Raw genomic sequence first — 19,809 nt, 5'->3', positions numbered from 1 at the left:
ATAAAATAAATCTTTAAAAAAATTTTAAAGAATGCTAGACAAGCATTCTACCACTGAACTATATCCCCAGTCTCAGGAAGCATTCTTTGACCTGAGAGGAAACTTAATGTATTCCTTGGGCAAGTAATTAAGAGATTCAGAATGTGATTCGCTTTGACTCCAAACTGCATGTCTTCAGTTCTGCTAGGTTATCTTTGTTCACATAAATGGCTTACTTAACTCCCTAGATCATCCAACCACCTTGTCACAGAAATGCAGAACTTTTGATGCAGTCAGTGAAATCTAGAAATTCTAGTGTATTTATTTGCCTAGCCTGTAGCCAGCCATCTTGGGCAATTACAGTGACACTCAAGGATCTATGAATCAGCACTTTGCCTTAAAACTCTCCCTAAAAGCCAGAGAAATGGCTTAATGGTTAAGAAAAAAATTCTCCCCAAGGCATATAGGTAGAAGTTGACCCAGAACTGAAACAATGATTCCCCCCACCCCAATCCATCTGTGGTGGTTTGAATGAGAATGTCCTCCATAGGTTCCAAGTATCTGAACACGTGATCAGTTGATCGTGCTGTTTGGGAAGGGTCATGGACCCTTTAGCAGGTGTGGCCTTTCTGGAGGAGTATCACTGGTGACAGTCTTTAAGAGCTCACAGCCTTGTCTTCTTTCCGGTTTTGCTCTCTTACTTCCTGAGAATGCCTGAAGATGTCCACTCTTAGCTTTCTGTTTCAGCTGCTTCCTGCCTTGCCTTCCACCCCCACCCCAGCCATGATGTACTTTTATCCTTCTGGAAGCATAAGCTCAATAAACTCTTCTATAAGTTGCCTTGGTCGTGGTGTTTTATCAAAAGAACAGAAAGTAACTAATCACCCTCTCAAGTGAGTACTATATTGACCCACTGAGAGAAATGACCAGTCCACTACACTTCAACCTTAAGTTCACAGTTGTTTATGGCCAAACCTTCAATGCACACTCTCCATTTCTCTGTGGACACGTCATCAAATGTAAGTAAAAAATGTGGGTGCTCATCTCATTGCCCATGTAGCTAGACCCCAGAAATTCTTTTTTGAAGTCTCAGATTGCAAAATAAAGTAAAACTGGTATCACCTAACTTCTATTTAAATTATCTATTTTCTTCTAAACTTAAAAAAAAAAAAAAAAAACACCTAGAAAAAGCTTTCCGAGCACAAATATAATATAACTGTCAAGCTGGGAGAATGGGAAAGAAGACAGGGAAGCAAAGCAAAAGAACAAGGACTCTCCCAGAGCATTTATAGAAAGTTTCCTCGGTCCCACAATATCCCTAAAAAGTTTCTTAAAGAGGCCTTAAAATGAATAAATAGTTGAAAATGAAATGCAAAGTCAAATCAAAGTGAATGTCAATTCTGCTCAGTTAGCAACAGCCTAGCAGCTCACCAGCTGTCAGCGCTAATCCTAGCTCAGCCGTTGACTCATGGGGTGACCTATAGAAGTACAGTTAACCTCGCCGATTTTGTATGCCAGCCACAAAATAGCATCACAAACTCCTCGAAGGCCTGATGTGAGTTATAACTTGAAGTTGCTGCCATGGCCCCACTTTTGGGGGCTAAGTGTTAAGTGAAAACCAAAATTAGAAAGAAGATGATAGGATGCTCTTCAGAAAACATTCCCAGCTCCGTCTGTATAATTTCAGTGCTTTGATGAAGCATGCCTCGGAAGAAGCAGTTAACCATACAGAGTGGTTAAGAATAGTTTCAACTGGCCTTATCTAAAACACAGAGTATTCCAAAATCTTCATCAAGCTTTAGATATCAGGCACATTCCTAGCACATTTAATTGTATTTCTAGGAGAAAAACAGTCCTTCCAGGAATCTACATGCAGGGTTCTAAACAAGAGAAGCAAATGAATGATGCCATCTTTGGCCAAACCCTAACAATAAAACTCTCATCAAAATAAACCGCTCATTTGTCAGCCAGATTAGAAACTACATTCAGAACACATGTAATGGATGGATGCTCAACAAAATGATTCTCTTCTTCCAGATAACACTACCACATCGCACCCCCTCGAAATGAGGCAGTGGGCAGCAAAACTGTACAGGTAACCCAAAGCCCTGAAAGGCAGCAAGAACCAGGTCCCCAGCCTCCCCATACTGAATTGTAAAGACAACAAGAAATAAACCTTCAGTCTGACAAGCCACTGAGCTTGGGGACTTGCTTATTGTAACTTTAAGATCTGTTTGGCAACCCAAGATTCTCCACTCACCTACTTTGTGTAGGGTCCAAACGTAACTCAGAAGCTTTCCCTAATGGATAAAGCCTGATCCTTTATAGAAAAACAAATCTACATAGATAAAACTGAAAAAGGAGCTCAGAATGGTGGTACACAATCCCAGCACTTGGGAAGAACAGGCACGAACCAGGGTGATGGCTCAGGCCCATAATCCTGGCTGCTGGTAAGACTGAGACAGGAGGATCACAAGCACTCAAGGCCTGCCAGGGGCACAGAATGAATTGGAAGCCAGTTTGGCCAACTTAGCAAGACCCTGTCTCAAAATAAAAAGCATAAAAACACTGGTGAACAGTGGTAGAGCACTCACCTAGCATGCACAAAACCTATTTAATCCTCAGCATCTCAAGACAAATATAAGCAAAAAGACAGATAAATGCAAAGCCAGCAACTCACAGCACACACATTTCTGCCTTCCTATTTGGCATAATATCCATGCTGATGGCTCTTCAAGCAGGCAGAAAAAAGAAGCCTATTGTTAAACTATCAGATTGTTACCTTTAAATATATTCTCTAGATGGTACCTAACACTGTCGTTCTAGAATATTATGTACTCATAGTAGCCAAATATGAAAACAATCTAAATGTCTGTGAATATAAAAAATGGATAAACAAATATGATACACATACCATAAAATATTATTCTGCCTTGAGAAGGAAGGAAACCTTGCTATTTGTGACAACCAGAATGAATACACATAAGCTATTATGATAAGATAATAACCCAGACCCTGAAAACACAAACCTATATGATCTCTCATATGTGAGTTCTAAAACAGTGAAACACAAAGAAACAGAGAGCAGTGGATAGCAGGACCCCAAGTTGTCAAACAAGGAGGAAGTTTAGATACTAGTCGAGGGATATGGTGTTTCTGTTACGAACAAAGAAGACAAAATAAAACTGGCTGAGAAGATTTTTGTTGCTATTATTTGGTTAAGTTTTTTTCCCTTTTTTTCTTATTTGTGTTTTGTTTGTTTGGGGGGGTTGAGGGGCAGCGGTATTGAGGTGGGATTTCATGTAACCTAGGTTGGCCTCCAATCCACTGTGTAGGCAAGTCTGGCTTTGAACTGCTGATCCTGTTGCCTCCACCTCCCAAGTACTAAGATCATAGGCCACAGGAGTGTACTATCATTCCCAACTTGAAGTACTTGTTTTTATGCTTTTATAGTAAGATTTTTAAAGAGAAAGACTGCTTGTGAACCTATGTAAAATGCCTCTGTAGATGGAAGATTATTTGCTTGTGAGGGAACAGGCAGATATGGTCATAAAGTTCAAGATCATGTGGCAGCCTGGTCTACATAGTGAGTTCAAGACCAGCTGGGGACCCTGTCTCAAAAAAAATAGATCATGTGGCAAACATAAGCGAATGTGGCACATGAGTACTGCAACAGATTCCAGATACCCTCACTGTAGGAAGCAGAAGACTATTCCCCACCGAAGTTAAGTTCTAAAGATGCTAAGGGTCCTTTAAAAACAAAATGAGGCTAGAGAGATGGCTTAGCAGTTCAAAGTGCTTACAGCTCTTGCTATATGCAAGATGTGGGTAGGGTTCCCAGCACTTACATCATGTAGCTCACCTGTACTCCAGTTTCAGGGGATCCAATGCTCTCTTGCCTCTGAGAACATCTGCATACATGTTGGTACACTTAACTTCATGCAGTCGCATACACATATATACACATAAAATAAATGAATAAAATCATATTCAAAGATACTTAGTGCAGAAAAGCCATGAATAAGTAGAGCTTTTGTATTTTAAATTGTTTTTAACTGACACCCCTTCCCAGATGCTGTGCTAAGATTTTGATTCTCTTCCACCAAACACCCATTTGACTTCAAGTTTCTCTACCTCTGCTGGTTTCTGTATCAATACAGGCCGAATTGTGCCAACCAAAACTTAAGTTATTTTTAAGAAATCTGGTGTTACATCTTTCTTATCATGCCTGATAACTCTAGATTTAATTCAAATGTTATCATCCTATATTGGGAGATACTAAAGAGCTGCTGTGTATCAGGTTCTGTGACCACTGACCTGTTCAGACAGGCTGACTTTGTGCTTGGAGAGGACACAGCCTGGGAAGAAAGAGATGTTGTCCTTATTTTATGAAAATACAGAAGTCCCAAAACTTTCATAACCTGTATACTCCAACAGGTTCCCCTAAACCCAGTCACACTTGAATGGCAAGCCCACACAGGAAGCTGAATGTCTTTTCGTTTGTTCAATAGTATGGTTGTTCCTGCCTGTAATTCGAGCACCAAGGGGCCTGAGACAGAAGGATTATACATTCCAGACTAGCCTGGGCTACAGGAGAGACCCATTCTCAAAAGAAAAATTTTAAGAAAAATTTTAGAGGTAAACTAAAATATATCTTAGTTTAGAGAGTATCTTCCTATATTTTGCTTCTCTAATTTTGTCTTTCATAAAAAAAACCTTTGTGCCCACTCTACCAATAAAGCACTACTTGATTTACAAATAATGCACTGAAAGAGAAAGACTGAAACACAACTTAAAATGATGCTCTCACAACCCCTGTGGATTTGAATTGTACCCCTTTCTTCTTCATCAGTTGTGTAAGAAATATAACACTGCTATGCTCATTTCTACAGAAGGAGAAAGCAAGGCCCCAAAATTCAAGAAAACTACCTATAACCCTAAACCACTAAGACAGCATGGTGGAGTGCTGGACACACGCTCTGCAGATCACACTCTCCAAGGAAGGTTGATCTGTGAGACTCTCTCTGCTCCCTGATTGTAATAAGATCACTTTTCACACTAAAGAGATCTTGATTTCCAAAGCCCACTCCCTCCTTATTTTTGATGAAGGAAAAAAGAAAACCAAAGAAAGAAAGGCTTTGAGAAAACCCTTGGTAGGTCTCAGATTTCACCTCAAGGTGGGTTCACAAAACCCACTGCAACTGCAACTTCGAGTGGGTAATAGAACAAATCTAGCATGTGACACAGAGGGGGCCCCTCAGAACTAAACAGATCTGTTACATCAACCACACCACTGGGTTAGAAAGAAGCCCACATCATCACATCAAATTTTCCAGTTAACCTTAAAAGGTGTGAAATAAATGTTGAGTTAATGTGTTTTTTTTCTTCTTCTTCAAAAATGCTTTTGTCCTACCATGAAAAGAAAAACGACTACAGCAGTCCCAGAATAAACCCTGGGATCCTCACCCTATTCTCCTGGCCACTTCCACTGTCCACAGCCACCTGGGGAATACCCTGTAACCCTGATTGCAGTGCTCTCCACTTCTGTTCTTCAGGAACCTGCTCCGGAAGTGCTCCAAGACCCTCTCCTGGAGTTCATGCCCTCTTCACCCACGCTGGTCTGCCAGCACCTTGGAAGTAAAAAAGATTTTCCCAGGACCAGATACTTCCTTTCTCCCCACTGTTAAGACTAGGTAAGATGTCATCTAAGGTCCTTCCAGCTTAAAGTTTATTATTAAACCAATCTGTACTGTTTCCAAAAAAGTCCACAGTAACTGAGGATACAGTAGGAGAACGTTTCTCTAACACATGTGAGGCCCCAGGTTCAATCCTGAGTATCACAAAGAAAAAAAAAAAAAAAAAAAAAAGGAGAGAGAAGAGAAAAGGAAGGGAGGGGAAAAGAAGGGAAGGGAGGAGGGGACAGGCAAATTTTAAAATACTGAGCCCAGCCTGGTGGTACAGTTACATAAACCTAGCTACCCAGGAGGCTGAGGAAAAAAGACAGCAAGCTCAAAGCCACCTTGAGCGATTTAGTGAGACTATCTTAAAATGAAAAGTCAAAAGGAGGTTGAAGGTACAGCTCTGTGGTACAGTGCTTGCCTAGAATGTGTGAGGCCCTGGTGAATCCTCAGAACTGAAAAGGAGGAGAGATGGGAGAGGTGGGGGAGGAGAGAAGGAGGTGAGGGGAGTAGAGGGGAGAAAAAGAGAGAGAAACAGGGGAGGAGGGGAAGGAGGAAGGGGGAGGAGAGAGGGAAATAGTCACATATCCACCCCAGAGCTGTTTGCCTGCTGATGGTGGAACCGTTCTTGGCAGTTGGTGAGCTTAATTTGGGGAGCAAGGATGCTGGATGGCCAAGGTGACCAAAGCCAGCCAATCAGCCAGTGGCTTCAGAGTTTGTCATCTCATGCCCAGCAAGAATAAGGAACCATGGACAAGGACTGCGAAAGAAGTCAGGAGAGCGAGAAGGGCTCCAAGAGGAAATATGGACATGCTGCCTAGCCCAGTGATCTTTTGTGGGACTTATGGCAGGAACTGGATGGAGACCGAGGTGATCTTTATTGAGACTCATTTTTGAGTCTTTTGTGAGCACACAGCAAGCCAAATTAGTGAGGAGTTCACACACCTTCTATATGCTCCCTAGAGTGGCTGGAGAGATGATCCCTGCAGGGCAGGGGAATGGTCTCCTGTGACTAGCTCAGGACAAAGGCCATCCCTCATTGCCTAGGGGAGCTAACACCTATCTCACCTCCTGTCTTGAGTATAATTTAAGATAATGGTAGCAAGTTGGGATTGTAGCTCTATAGTAAACTAGACGCCTAGCATACAGTAAAGACCTGGATTTAGTCCTCACACTGAAAAATAGGGGAGAAAAGAGGAGGAAGTAAAGGTTCAGGAAGATGAAAGGAAGAAGAGATTGCTCTAAAAACCCTAGAGGGATGAGGAAACAGCTGCATTGCCATAAAGCCCATCCTTGGAGACAGACAAGGTCAAACCAAATCAGTCAACATTCATCTCTTTTCCTCAAAGGAACCTGAAGATCTGGGCTGGCCCGGCTCCAAAAGACTACTTCTAACAGTCATGTCGTCAGGTTGCAGAGAGCACAGCACTCCACCATCACTTCTACAACTGACCTGGAAAGGGGTGGGGGTAAGGGGTATCTAGGTTTCACATGGGTCAAGGGTGAACACCACTTATCACTGATGAGGGTAAGATAAATATTAACATAAGTTGTTTGTGTTAAGAGAAACCAGAGGAAGGGCCGGTGAGATGGCTCAGGAAGTAAAGTGCTCAATGCCAAGCCTGACAACCTGTAGTCAGTCCCTGGAGAGAACCACCTCCCCACAGGTTGTTCTCAGACCTCCGAAAGTGCACTGTGACACAAAAATGCAGTCAATCCACATAACTCAAAAGTCAAATTTGGGGGGGGGGGGTAACTCTTGAAATTAGGAACCGCCCACCCCCACCTCCAATGATACTGATTGGCAGATACTTTCTGAGAGACAACAGCTGTATTAAGGGAGGCCAGTGGTCACGTTATGTCACCAGCTAAAATAAATTCTTTCCTCTCTCTGGAGTTTGTCTGATTTTCCCCAATCCCTATGGCTACATTACACTTGGCTGCCCCCAAAATATTAGCTCATGGCAATGTCTTGAAGGGACAGGAGTCATCACAAAAGCAGTTAATTTCCTATGCAACTCACTGACTGATATGCCTATGGTAGATTTTTTAACAGAACTTGCCAGCTTGAAACTATAAATGACTTCAAACTGCTGGTATCCATGTCATTGGGCTATTAGAATAGTCAGGATGTCTAACACTGGAAATAAAAAGACAAATGTTCTAGGAATCAGCAGGCCCTTATTTTGCTTTGATTTTCTAAAATCCAACCCAACTCCATTGTTTTGGAGCAGTATCACGTTTACTCTGCGAGATTACTAAAGAAAACCCAAATTTAAGAAAATAGACAGGACTGGAGAGATGGTTTGGTATTAGGAGCACTGGCTGCTCTTGCAGAGAACCAGGGCTCAATTCCCAGCACCCACATGGCAGCTAACAACTACCTGTAACCCCAGTTCCAGGGGATCCAAAGCCCTCTACAGCCTCCACGGGCACTGCATGCACAAGGTACACTTACATATATACAGGCAAAACACTCATGCATACAAAACAAAATAAATAAATATTTTTTAAAAAGTATTACTAGGAGCCAGGTGTGGTGGTGCATACCTTTCTTTAGTCCCAACACATGGGAGGCAGAGGCAGATGGATCTCTGTGAGATCAAGGCCAGCCTGGTCTACATAGTGAGTTCCAGGACAGCTGGGGCTACAGAGAGGCCATTTCAAAAAGACCAAAAAAAATATTACTAGGGAGGCTGGAGAGATGCCTCAGTGGTTAAGAGCACTGACTGCTTTTACAGGGGACCCAGGTTCAATTCCCAGCACCCGCATGGCAGCTAACTACCATCCATAACTCCAGTTCCAGGGGACCTGACGCCTTCTTCTGACCTTCGTGGGCAGTGCATGACATGGATGCATTTACACACATGCAGGCAATACATTGATACACATAAATTTTTTTTAAATGTTACTAGGAACAAAGTATTACTAGGAACAAAATTATGCCATAAACTTCATAGTAAAACATGCTTACTGTGCTTAAAAGACATAAGACATACGAATTTAGCAACAAATATTAGATATCATGACCTTTGGCATTGGCAATTCCCTGTACCGGTTCAGATAACAGGGGGTTAGATGAGAGAAGTAATCTAATTCCTAACGTCTGCATTCCAAACTTTTGAAATAGCCTCTGAAGAAGCACTATCTTTCACATTTATTTAAAAAAAAAAAAAACTAACGCAATTAAAAAATATGATGTATTAAGCACAATCAATAGATGAGAAAGAGAATGAAAAGCAAGTCAGTTAGTGGAAGCAACATACTCACCAGGAAAGCCCAGAGCAGTGTGCCCATGGCTGAATGAAAAGGGGTGTTGACTCAAACTCTTCCATACCTCCCTTGTTTGGGAGAACATGTAAAATGAATTTCAGGGCCAGGCTGGGCATGGTGGATCAGGCCTGTAATCCCAGTCCAGGAGGATCACTGTGAGTTCAAACCAAACACAAGCTACGAGTTCCAGACCAGCCAGGGTTACAGAGTAAGACTGTATCTCAAAAAAAAAGTCTGCTTTTTTTTTTTTTCAAATGTGTATGAATGTTCTGCCTGCGTGTAAGTGTGCCATGTGTGTGCAGAGCCTGCAAAGGTCAGAAGAAGGTGCCAGATCCCCTGGAACCCGAGTAAAGGGTGGCTGGAACCAAACCCAGGTCCTCTGCAAGAGCAGCCAGTGTTCTTAACCACTGAGCCATCTCCAGCTCCTGATGTGTTTTTAAAGTGGTATTTCCCATTCAGGATAGTAACTTTTAAGCAACATGCCTGATTCAATGACCTTGAATCACAAAAAAACAGCAAGAACAAGTTTAAGAAAATCCGTGGCTTAAAGGTAGCCATAAAAATGCAGAAAAGCAATAGCATGACTTGTCACCCTGTGACAAACAACTTTACCAAATTCCTCCACCTTCCTCTTTGAAGCAGGATAGAAACCAGAAGGCTAAAACTAACTACTGGGGCATTAACATCATCTCAAGCCTGAAAAGGGAAAACTCCCTACCATCAACTGCCATCAACTTTAACTGCAGGCGGTGGTGATACAAAGAGAAAGGGAAATGAAAAATGAAAACTTAATACTTTCTTTGGAAACTTCATACTAATCCTATTGTCATGGCATTCCCCCATTAAAATGTTCTTCTTCTAGAAGGTATTATACTTACTAGCAAACAGCCAAACCTTTTAAGATATAAAACCAGGAAGCAGAATAGGGTCATGGCTTTCCCACTTCCTTCCTCAACCTCCTGCCTTCTAATAGGACAAACTTGGCAGGAACACAGAAGGTGTCAGGCATTTCGATGAGCCAGACAGAGCAAGTCCAAAGGAACAAATCCTGGCATTTGTAAATGGAGTATCCTTTTCAAAACCAGAGCCCAAACAGAGGCTCTTGAAAAAGACATTCACATTTTAAAACATGAGATACATAGTTTGTAGAATTCTAACTCAGTATCTTTCAAAAAAAACCTGAGAAACTTCCACAGCAATTCCGAAACACAGCCATGAGTGAGCATGCACACACACACACACACACACACACACACACACACCATCAGTGCATGCTGCTCACTTACTTGCTTTCTTCTATAATGAGCGAACTGAGAGAGCCCCAAAACGGTGGCAAGAGCTCCTCCTCCCACAAGAACAGTCCCTTTCACTGCCTTCTGAAAGGCCATTTCTTAGCCTACAAAGGAAAAAAATAAGGAAAATAGTAAGTTAACTTTATTGCATAATAATCCACATAATAAAAAGAAATTGTACAGATTATGAAACTCTTAAACTGGACAAGCAGACACAGTAAGAAAGCTACTACATGCTAACTTGCATACACAATTCAAAAGCAGTAAACAAAAACCTGGACAAGGGAATAGATTATGTAAAAGTTACATTCAGAACAGACAGGAATTAAAGAAAGAAATGCAAATTGAGAGACAACTCAGGGTATTTAAACAGTATAAAGTCAAGAGAGCTGTGAAAAGAAATGTCATTGTGTATTTGACAAAACTTCATGCTGTGCTTGCAAATGTGTTCCTCAGCTAATCCCCTCCAGAAGGAGAACTAGTGGAAGTCTTGGGTCACTCAACAGGACAATAGACCTCAAGCCAGCTTCAGGTTCTTCCGGCCAGTGTTTGCTTCAAACTGCTTTAGCCTTCTGGAGTTTTCCCTTCTTAATGAAGTTCTCAGGAAAGCCAAAAGCCAACACATTCAGATTTCTATCACTGAAAGACCTGACACTTTACAGATAGGAAGTCGGCTGACACCATGCCTTGATCCTTTGACAAACTGATAACTTAACCTGCTGTAATTCCTTTCATTAAAAGAGCTTTTTAAAAAAGGAAAAAGAAGACAGCAGGGGGAAGAAAGCAGGTTTTCTTCTAGCTGGAGTTACAGGACAGCCCAGTTCCAAGGCCTCCAGATGAAGCGCCCTTTGTGCTCAGTGTACTTCTAAATAAAGCTGCACTGCACTGGGGGAGCTTTCTGCCTTCTCCCTTGTTTTCTGCCACTGGACTGGATGAACTTTTTGAAGTTTCTCTGCGTACTTAACTTTATTTTCTAAGTTTTTCAGAAACCAAAAACACTGCAAGAAATAAAAACACTAAAATCCTTTTGTCCACTTCCAATATTAAACATAAAAGGGTATGACTGCCTTAAGTTTTGTTTTGTTTTGTTTTGTTTTGTTTTAAAAAACTAACGAGTGAGTAATCTGACCTGCCTAAGACTTTCCTTCCATTCACAAAAGCAGCTGGCCCACTCACCTCTTACAAAGAAGCCAGAACCCTGTTTTCTTGCATGGGTGGAAATCAGACCTGTCTGAACAACACACCGCAACCCTACCTACACTGTAGTGCTCAACAGTTTGCTAGTTTATAACTAGGCATTTTTAATTTAAGACACACAAAAAAAAAGAAGTAAATTATAATTGTTACATGTTAGGATCCATATTGAATGTATAATATCTGTTCTACTATCCTAAATTAAAGAATTTCAGTAGAGTTGGTAACTAGGATTCTACAGAAAACTCATTTTGGAATACTATAAATTATATACTAAAATAGAAGTTGGCATTTCTTAAATTTTTATTTTTTTTTCCACTATCTTCTCCTTCCTCACAAACTCTGAAATTCTAACATGACTTTTTCAGTAACATTCTTACCAAGAAAATATTTCACAAAATATACTAATACCAGGGTCCTCTACTTTCCTTTTGAAGCAGGGTAGAAAGACAGGAAAAGTGAAGGGGACATGGGAAGGAAAAGGCCCCTCACTCCAGGAGTCTGATTAAAACCTCTCACCAGAAAAGATCAAGAATTCCAGCATAGTCAACGTTTGCTTAAGGCCTTTCAACTTCCCCAGCTGTCAACCTACAATTTCCTAGATATCTCACTGGAAACCATCTTTACAGTAAAAGTTCTAACCCCCACCCCGAGTCTTTGGTTTTTACCTTAGACTATAATCCCACCCAAGGCACTCCAGAGCTGCTCAATAATCTATCAATAAGAAAGGGAAAAAGCACAGATTTCTTAGCAGCCCTTTGAGATGTAAGCCAAGAGCCATCATTTTGGTATGCATGCCTACTGCTAGGACACTAATTGCAACTCTCCCTCAAAGACTCCATACCCACACTTCGATGTATATTATTCTTTCCCTGAGTCTGTCTGTCTGTCTGTCTCTCTCTCTCTCTCTCTCTCTCTCTCTCTCTCTCTCTTCTCTCCCCCCCGCCCCGTCTCTCTCTTGACCCCTATGCTATAAAAATGTCTTTTACTAGACTGGTACTCTGAGAAGCCCACAGCCCTGCTCTCAGGTGTTCTTTACTCTTTCCCCAAGTGCCCTTCTATTTATAATAAACTCCAGCTCTACTTCAGACAAACTAGTACTAAATTCTTTTCTGGCCAAAGCCAGGAGTCCTGTGCTGCCTGAGTAAGATCTCTAGAAGACTGAGCACATTCCTCAGGGTGCTGAGAGCAACAGCATGGAGCTGAGTCTCCATCTCTGCCACCACTGACTACACTTTCCCTACATAATTTTCACTTTTGCCTAAACTGTGGGAGACACAAGTTAGGCTAGCTAGGGAAGTCATTCAACATTCGGTTACCCTTAAACAAACGTTCTCTATAGCCAAAAACACACCAGAGCAGACACCTATTTGTCATATAGCATATCACCATTCAAGGTGCTCCCACAAATGTTCACCTGGGTGCCTGTCACAACACTAGAAATCCTAGCAGCCTGGAGACAGCATGCTATCACAAGGTTAATTTGGTCAAATGGACAGAGACTCCTAGATCTATTTACCTAAATCGTCACATGCCTACCCCATACAGACAGAATTCTGCCTGTAGTTCCTTTGGATGTGAGTGTGGTGGCTGGATGACTTAGCGTAGCATCACTATTTCTGTCTTGCTGATAATGTCATTCATTAATTCATAAAGGAAAAGCTACCCATCATCAAGGATAACTGTGGGATGTTACATGTAAGTCAATGAAAATGTGTCACCATGAGTTGCTTATCCAACCAGTTAGGTTTAGAGCTGATTCTTTCCAAAAGTGTGGCTTTCCTACCCACCTAACTGTACTGTTTCAATTAACTTTGTCCAGAACTAAAATTTGAAAAGAAGACTATTATCCTTTACTTTCAAGATGCCACTAATACTAATGAAAATTTGTATTCACATATTGCCATTTACCAGCAATATTCACTATAGTCATTTCTTCTTTTATAATTTTATGTAAGAACTCATGATTAAAGGATCACTATCACACCAAATCCTTCTATAAGATCATCCAGCTAATTATAATGAATAAACCACACTCCTAGGTAATTCAAAACAAAAGCAGTGAATAAGTTTCACCAGTCTCACCTAAGGTCATCATTGACATTTTTGTTTTTATTAAAAATGTCACAATGAAGACTAGAGAGAAGATGGCTCAGAGGATAAGAACATATGCTGGTCTTGCAGAGGACCTGTGTTCTAGTCTAAGCATTAATGTCAGGAAGCTCACAACTGCCTGTAATTCCAGTCTCAGGCAATCCTGTGCCCTCTTCTGACCTCTGTAGGCAATGCACTCATACGCACAAACCCATATTCAAGATACGTATGTCAAGTGTGGTGATGCATGCCTTTAATCTCAGCAGAGGCTACAGAAGACCCTGTCTCAGAAAAACCAAAAAAAAAAAAGATAAACATTTAAAAAAAAAAAAAGAGTGTCACAGGGCTGGGCTGGAGAGATGGCTCAGCAGTTAAGAGCACTGGCTGCTCTTGCAGAGGACCCAAGTTCAGTTCCCACCACCCACATGGCAGCTAACGGCCTTCCATAACTCCAGTTCCAGGGAATCTGATGCCCTCTTCTGACCCAAGCACCACTGGCATGCAATGCCTGCTGAGGACAGAAGAGTGCATCGGATCCTCTGGAACTGGAGCTAAGATGGGTTGTTAGCCCCTAAAATATTAAAGAAAAAAAAAAAAAAAAAAAACGTTGAGCAATGAACCTGGCATGGTGGCCCACACCTTCAATCCCAAGGATACTAGAGACAGAGGCAGGCAGATCTATGTGAGTTCACATTGATCAGTATAGGTAGTTCCCAGACTAACCACGGCAGGGTAGTGAGACCCTGCCTCAAAAAATAGTATCTTTGAACAATGTAATTTTAAAAGCCACAGAATCATATAGTAGATGATAGACGGAAGGAAGGAAGGAAGGAAGGAAAGAAGGAAGGAAGGAAGGGAGGAATTTCTATTGTGAAGATTCTAAAAGTGTCTTTCTATCTCTAAACGCCTACACCAAAATCTAAATTACTTACTATTTCTTCTTTTTTTGTTGTTGTTTTGTTTTGTTTTGTTCTTTTTGAAACAGGGTCTCCCTGAGGCTGGGATGGCTCAGAGGTTAAGAACACTGGTTATTCTTACAGAAGACCCGGGTTCAAATCCCAGCACCCACATGGCAGCTAACAACTGTCCATAACTCCAGTCCCAGGGGATCCGACAGCCTCTTCTGACCTCCACAGGCATTGCACGACACAGGTGCACTTACTTACATGAAGGCAATACACGCATACACATAAAATAAAAATAATAATTTTTTTTTAAAAAAAGAAACAGAGTCTCCCTGTAGCTGCAACTGGCCTGGAGTTCACTGTGTAGACCAGGTTGGCCTTGAATATTCACAGAGATTCACCAGCCTCCCTAGTGCTGGGACTACAGGCGTGTGCCACCACGCCTGGCTGTACTACCTCTTCTTAATAGACTCTTCTTAATAAAACTTTGTTTCACTCTGACTTGTTTGGAAATTCTTTTCCACCATGCACTCAAGGAATAGGAAAAGTTCCATCTCAAGGTTCCTGTTCAAGAATCTGGCACAGGTGCCTATAAGAACTCCTCAGGCAGTTCTGGCCACCAGCAGCCTCATCTCCCTGCCACCAACAGCAGAACCAAAAATAGAGACAGATCTTCACTTCCTGCCATTAAAAGTATGAGAAAAACCCAAAGAGAAAATGACCCAAAGCCATTAACGTGCTTATCACAGACTCAAGGTTAGTGCTTTATGGCTTGTTATAAACTTACACACAGATGACTCGGACTGGCTCTGATGCCAATACAGTCCAACTCAGATTCCAGCAAGAGCAGTGGCTCAGCTGACAAAGCCTAAACAAAATGGCCCTCACCCATGTACTCATGTGCCTCAAGATGGTCTTTCTCATAATTTATAGTGTTTAAGTAGATTCTTGTGTGAAGCATATGAGATGGACAGAGGCCCATGAGAGGGCAATGACATAGTCCCTGTGTGAGGGGAATGTGCCTGGTTTTGGTTTAAGGCTGCACTGGACAGTGTGACCACAGAGAGATGGCTCAGTGGTTAAGAACACTAACTGTTCTTGCAGAAGACCTGGGTTTGAATCCCAGCACCCACATGGCAGGTAACAACTGTCCGTAACTCCAGCTCCAGGGGATCTGACAGCCTCTTCTGTCCTCCATGGGCTTTGCACATCATGGGTGCACTTGCCTACATGCAGGCAATACACGCATACACATAAAATAAAAATAATAAATAAAATATTTTAAAAAGAAATCCCTAATTTCTCAACTGGAGACCTCAGAAGTGATTACTACAGGGAGTAGGCAGAGGCTTAACATGGTAAGGTTAGTAAAGCCTGGGAGCTTGGGACTGGCCCCAAGGATACAACATTCAGATAGAGAAAGGCAAACAGGTTTAAGGGGGGAAAGGAGATCAGTTTAGAATTAATGAAATTTGAGATCTTCACACAGCACTTGCTTGAAGAAAAGAACAAAATTGACTATGTACATGTCAAACTTAACAAAAAGCCAACGTAATCAGCTACAGGTGTGGCTTGGGAAACCAGTCTAGAAACAACCAGTAAATGTCCTTGAGTGCTCAAAACAAAACTGCAGTTGCCACTTCTTAAGGTCTGTAGAAATGTGTTGCTGGCTGACTGAACTTACCTGACTGTCCTTTGAGGACTCCCAGTATAGTCACAGTGACTTTGGCAGACAATGAGAAAAAACATCTCATACACACAGTCACTGAGTGTTCCTGCCTACATCCTCCAGTTCAAAGGTAAAGCCTCAAGATGGTCTGTCTCGTAATTTATAGTGTTTAAGTAGATTTACCCTCCTGGCTAAATCATATTTGAATAACTTAAACATTTCAGACATTTAAAAGCAAGTAACAACCCCCTCAGGAAAGCGGTAAAGCTTGCCACAGAGGCCTGAGTTCAATCCCCCAGACTGACTCCCAGAAGCTGTCTTCTGATCTCCACACAGGTCATGGCTCATATACAACATACACAGACACACAAACATACCATATACACACATACAATAAAAAATAAAATAAAATTTAAAGAAAAATATTAGATGGTCCGGAGGAACAACCAATAATAGCAAACTTATTCTAAGAAAAGAACATGCTTGTCAGTCCCTGAATTCTCTACCTATGGACCTATGGTACTCACACACCTCTCCCCTCCAGATCTTCCCATCTGATCCTCTGTCTCAGCAGTCTTCCTTATCAACATGTAAATTTTTTTTTCGGTCTTTTTGAGACAGGATCTCTCTGTAGCCCCAGGTGTCCTGGAACTCAATATGTAGACAAGGCTGGACTTGAACTCACAGAGATCCGCCTGCCTCTGCCTCCCAAGCGCTGGGACTACAGGCATGTGCCACCACGCCCAGCTCATCAGCATGTAATTTTAAATAGGATTTTATGCAAACAAATTCATCACTCCACTATGCAAGAAATCCTGGACCTGTTTATAGAACTCTATCCTTCTGGCCTCATATATCAACCCGGTGACCTGCAATGACCTTCTAATTTCATGCTCACCATTAACTGCAGAAAAAAATGAGAAGGTCTCATGATGCCAGCACAGGAATAAGCATCCCTTCCAAGTGTGATCAGAGGGAAGAAAAAGTACAGTTCAAAGATCATTTTCAGCTGGGCGTGGTAGTGCAAGTCTGTTATCCAAACACAGGGAAGGAGAAGACCAGCTTGAGATGAATAGCGAGACCAGGCTCAAAAAGCAAAGAGTGCAGCTCAGTGGTGGAGTGCTTGTCTAGCAAGTGTAAGTCAGTCACCACCTAGCAGTCCTTGGGGCATGGACTCTCCAGCAAGATACCGAGGTGTTCCACATTCTTCTGCTTGCCTACACTGGAATACCTGGCTGCACAAGGCACTTCAAACATCAAAAAAGATCCCAGGATATAACCTAGAGGCAAGTGCTGCATCACTAACCTGTTACAAGCAAGCAGCACAAACCCTACACTTCAGTTGTGCAACCACACTCACCTTGTAGCTAGCTGAGCGTGGAAATCCACCCCCTCGTCTACTGAGTCATGTCACACTGTCACACCCAGGAGAGGCACAACTCAGGGGCCCAAGTAGCACAGTCCAACCACATATAAATCCACTGACTATTTTAAGAGAAAGGGACGTGAATCTTACAAAAGTACAGGACTTCCTCAAGAGGAAATTCTACCCAATATGTCTATGTCACAGAGATGGACAGCAATCTACAGGAGACTGGAAGAAAGCAGAGTGAGCTCAAAAGCACCTTCCCATCCAGTAGCCCATGCCAAGTTGGACTTAAAAGTTCTGATCATTGACCTCTTCCTCCCAAGTGGTAAGATTATATGCACACATCGCCAAACCCACTTTTAGACATGTTTTAAAATACAAAACCTAGGCCAGCCTAGCGACCCTGTCTTTAAAAAAAAAAAAAAAAACCACACACACAAAAAAATCAACAAATTAAAAAAAAAAAGAGTTATATTTAAGGAGGAAGCATAAAAATTTACATCATGTTAATTAGTAGAAGTGATAAACATTACCACTGAAATTTACCCGATGACTTCATATCCATACACAGGTGCCAAGGATCCGAGTGTAACCGACCATGACTAGTAATGATCAGATATATACATACAGATTAAAGACGCATGCGCCAACATCTAAGTGTTATTAGCAAAAACAATGAGTCTTTCTGTAAGAAACATTATACTTTAAAATGAAATGGAGATCTTTTTTAAAGGTTAAAAGCTCATTCAATTTTATGTCTTACACGGTTTATACTGAGTTCAATATTGTATAACTGTGTTAATTCAACTGTGAATCTAAAAATTTTATAGTCACTTTTGAGAGAGATGTATCTTTGCTCTGGAAATTGTTATTGAGTATGATAAAGCTGTAATGAAATGCTTCTTCTAAAAGGTAAAGAAAAAAATTAAAAAAATAATAATAAAAACCATTCCAATCCTTAAAAAAAAAAACCAAGACCCTAGCCAGGGGTGGTGATGCACACCTTTAGTCCCAGCACACAGGAGGCAGAGGCTGGTGGATCTCTGTAAGACTGAGGACAGTCTGGTCTACAGTGAGTTCCAGGCCAACTGGGGCTACAGGGTGACCCTGTCTTAAAAACAAACAACAACAGCAACAACAAAAACCCTTAGGCTGGGGTTGACGTTGCACACTTTTACTCATGGCCCTAGCAGTAACCCTAGTACTCAGAGGCAGAAGCAGGCAGATCTCTGTGAGTTCCAGGCCTGCTAGGCTACGAGACCCTTTCTCGAAAGATTTTTTTTTAAAAATTATTTCAACTAATGTGATATCTGAGACTTTGTACAGTTGTCCATAATGAAGTATCTTTTGGTTCAGACTCAGCAAACACACTAATAAAGTGCTCACACAATCAAATAACAACCAAAGCACACTGTGCACTACCTTTTCTCCACCAATTCACTCTACAATAGGGAAGGGGGTCAGCTCTGCCTACAGTACATCCCCTGACCAAAATAAGCACCTCAATGGTAGAAACATTTTATAGAAAAGCAAGAGATTCCTATCAGAACTCATGGAGAGCCCTCCCAAATACTTTGCTGTTTTCTTTAAAGGTTTTTATTTTTATTTTATGTGTTTGAGTGTTTTGCCCGCATGGATGTATGCGTATCATGCACATGCCTGGTGCCCACGAAGGACAAAAGAGAGTGTCAGATCCTTTGGAACTGGAGTTATAGAAATTTGTGAACCTCCGTGTGGGTGCTGGGAACTAAACCAGGCCCTCTGCAAGAACAGCAAGCACCAAGCTATCTCTCTATCCCCTCCAGCATGCTTTTCAAGGAGTGTCTAACATAAATGAACCAAAGAGATTTCTGAGGCAGTCAGCCTGTTATGAAAACAGGTGCCAAACCTAAACTGGAGTCACTCATTCTTTCTTTAATTTGTGTGCGTGTGTGTGTGTGTATGTGTGTGTGTGTATGAGTGTATTGCCTGCATGTGTGTAAGTGCACTCATATTGTACAATGCCTGCAGAGCTCAGAGAGCGTTAGAGCCCCTGGAACTGGAGTTGCAGATGGTTGTTAGTTGCCACTGGGGCTGCTAAGAATCAAACCTGCGTCCTCTGCAATTGCAGCCAGTGCTCTTAACCACTAAGCCATTTCTCCAGCCGCTCTTTCTTTGTTTTAATTTATACTTTTTAAGGTTTTTGTTTTTTTGTTTGGTTGGTTGGTTGTTTTTGTTTTGTTTTTGAAACAAGTCTCCCTATAGCTCCAACTGGCCAGGTAAGACTGGATTGAAACTCACAAGAGATCTGCCTGCCTTTGCCTCCCCTGTGCTGGAATTAAAGGCAAACACTGGGATTAAAGACCATTATGCTCGT

At 41.7% G+C, this 19,809-nt stretch overlaps 1 protein-coding gene across 2 annotated transcripts in view; it reads right to left on the bottom strand.

Moving 5' to 3' along the window:
* The window catches only part of Gpd2 (glycerol-3-phosphate dehydrogenase 2), a 164,693-nt gene that overhangs the window by 110,599 nt on the left and 34,285 nt on the right, over positions 1 to 19,809 (bottom strand). For both annotated transcript variants that reach the window (XM_008841740.3, XM_008841739.3), the window contains exon 2: positions 10,217 to 10,326. In XM_008841740.3, the coding sequence (XP_008839962.1) occupies positions 10,217 to 10,318 (102 nt within the window). In that variant the 5' untranslated portion in view covers positions 10,319 to 10,326. The remainder of the gene's footprint in view (positions 1 to 10,216; positions 10,327 to 19,809) is intronic.

This window comes from Nannospalax galili, unplaced genomic scaffold (genome assembly GCF_000622305.1).
Source record: "Nannospalax galili isolate Female #2095 unplaced genomic scaffold, S.galili_v1.0 scaffold1181, whole genome shotgun sequence".
In the NCBI taxonomy this organism is placed as follows: domain Eukaryota; kingdom Metazoa; phylum Chordata; class Mammalia; order Rodentia; family Spalacidae; genus Nannospalax; species Nannospalax galili.
Note: the sequence above shows the minus strand (reverse complement) of the source record. Positions and strands in the feature narration are given on the sequence as shown.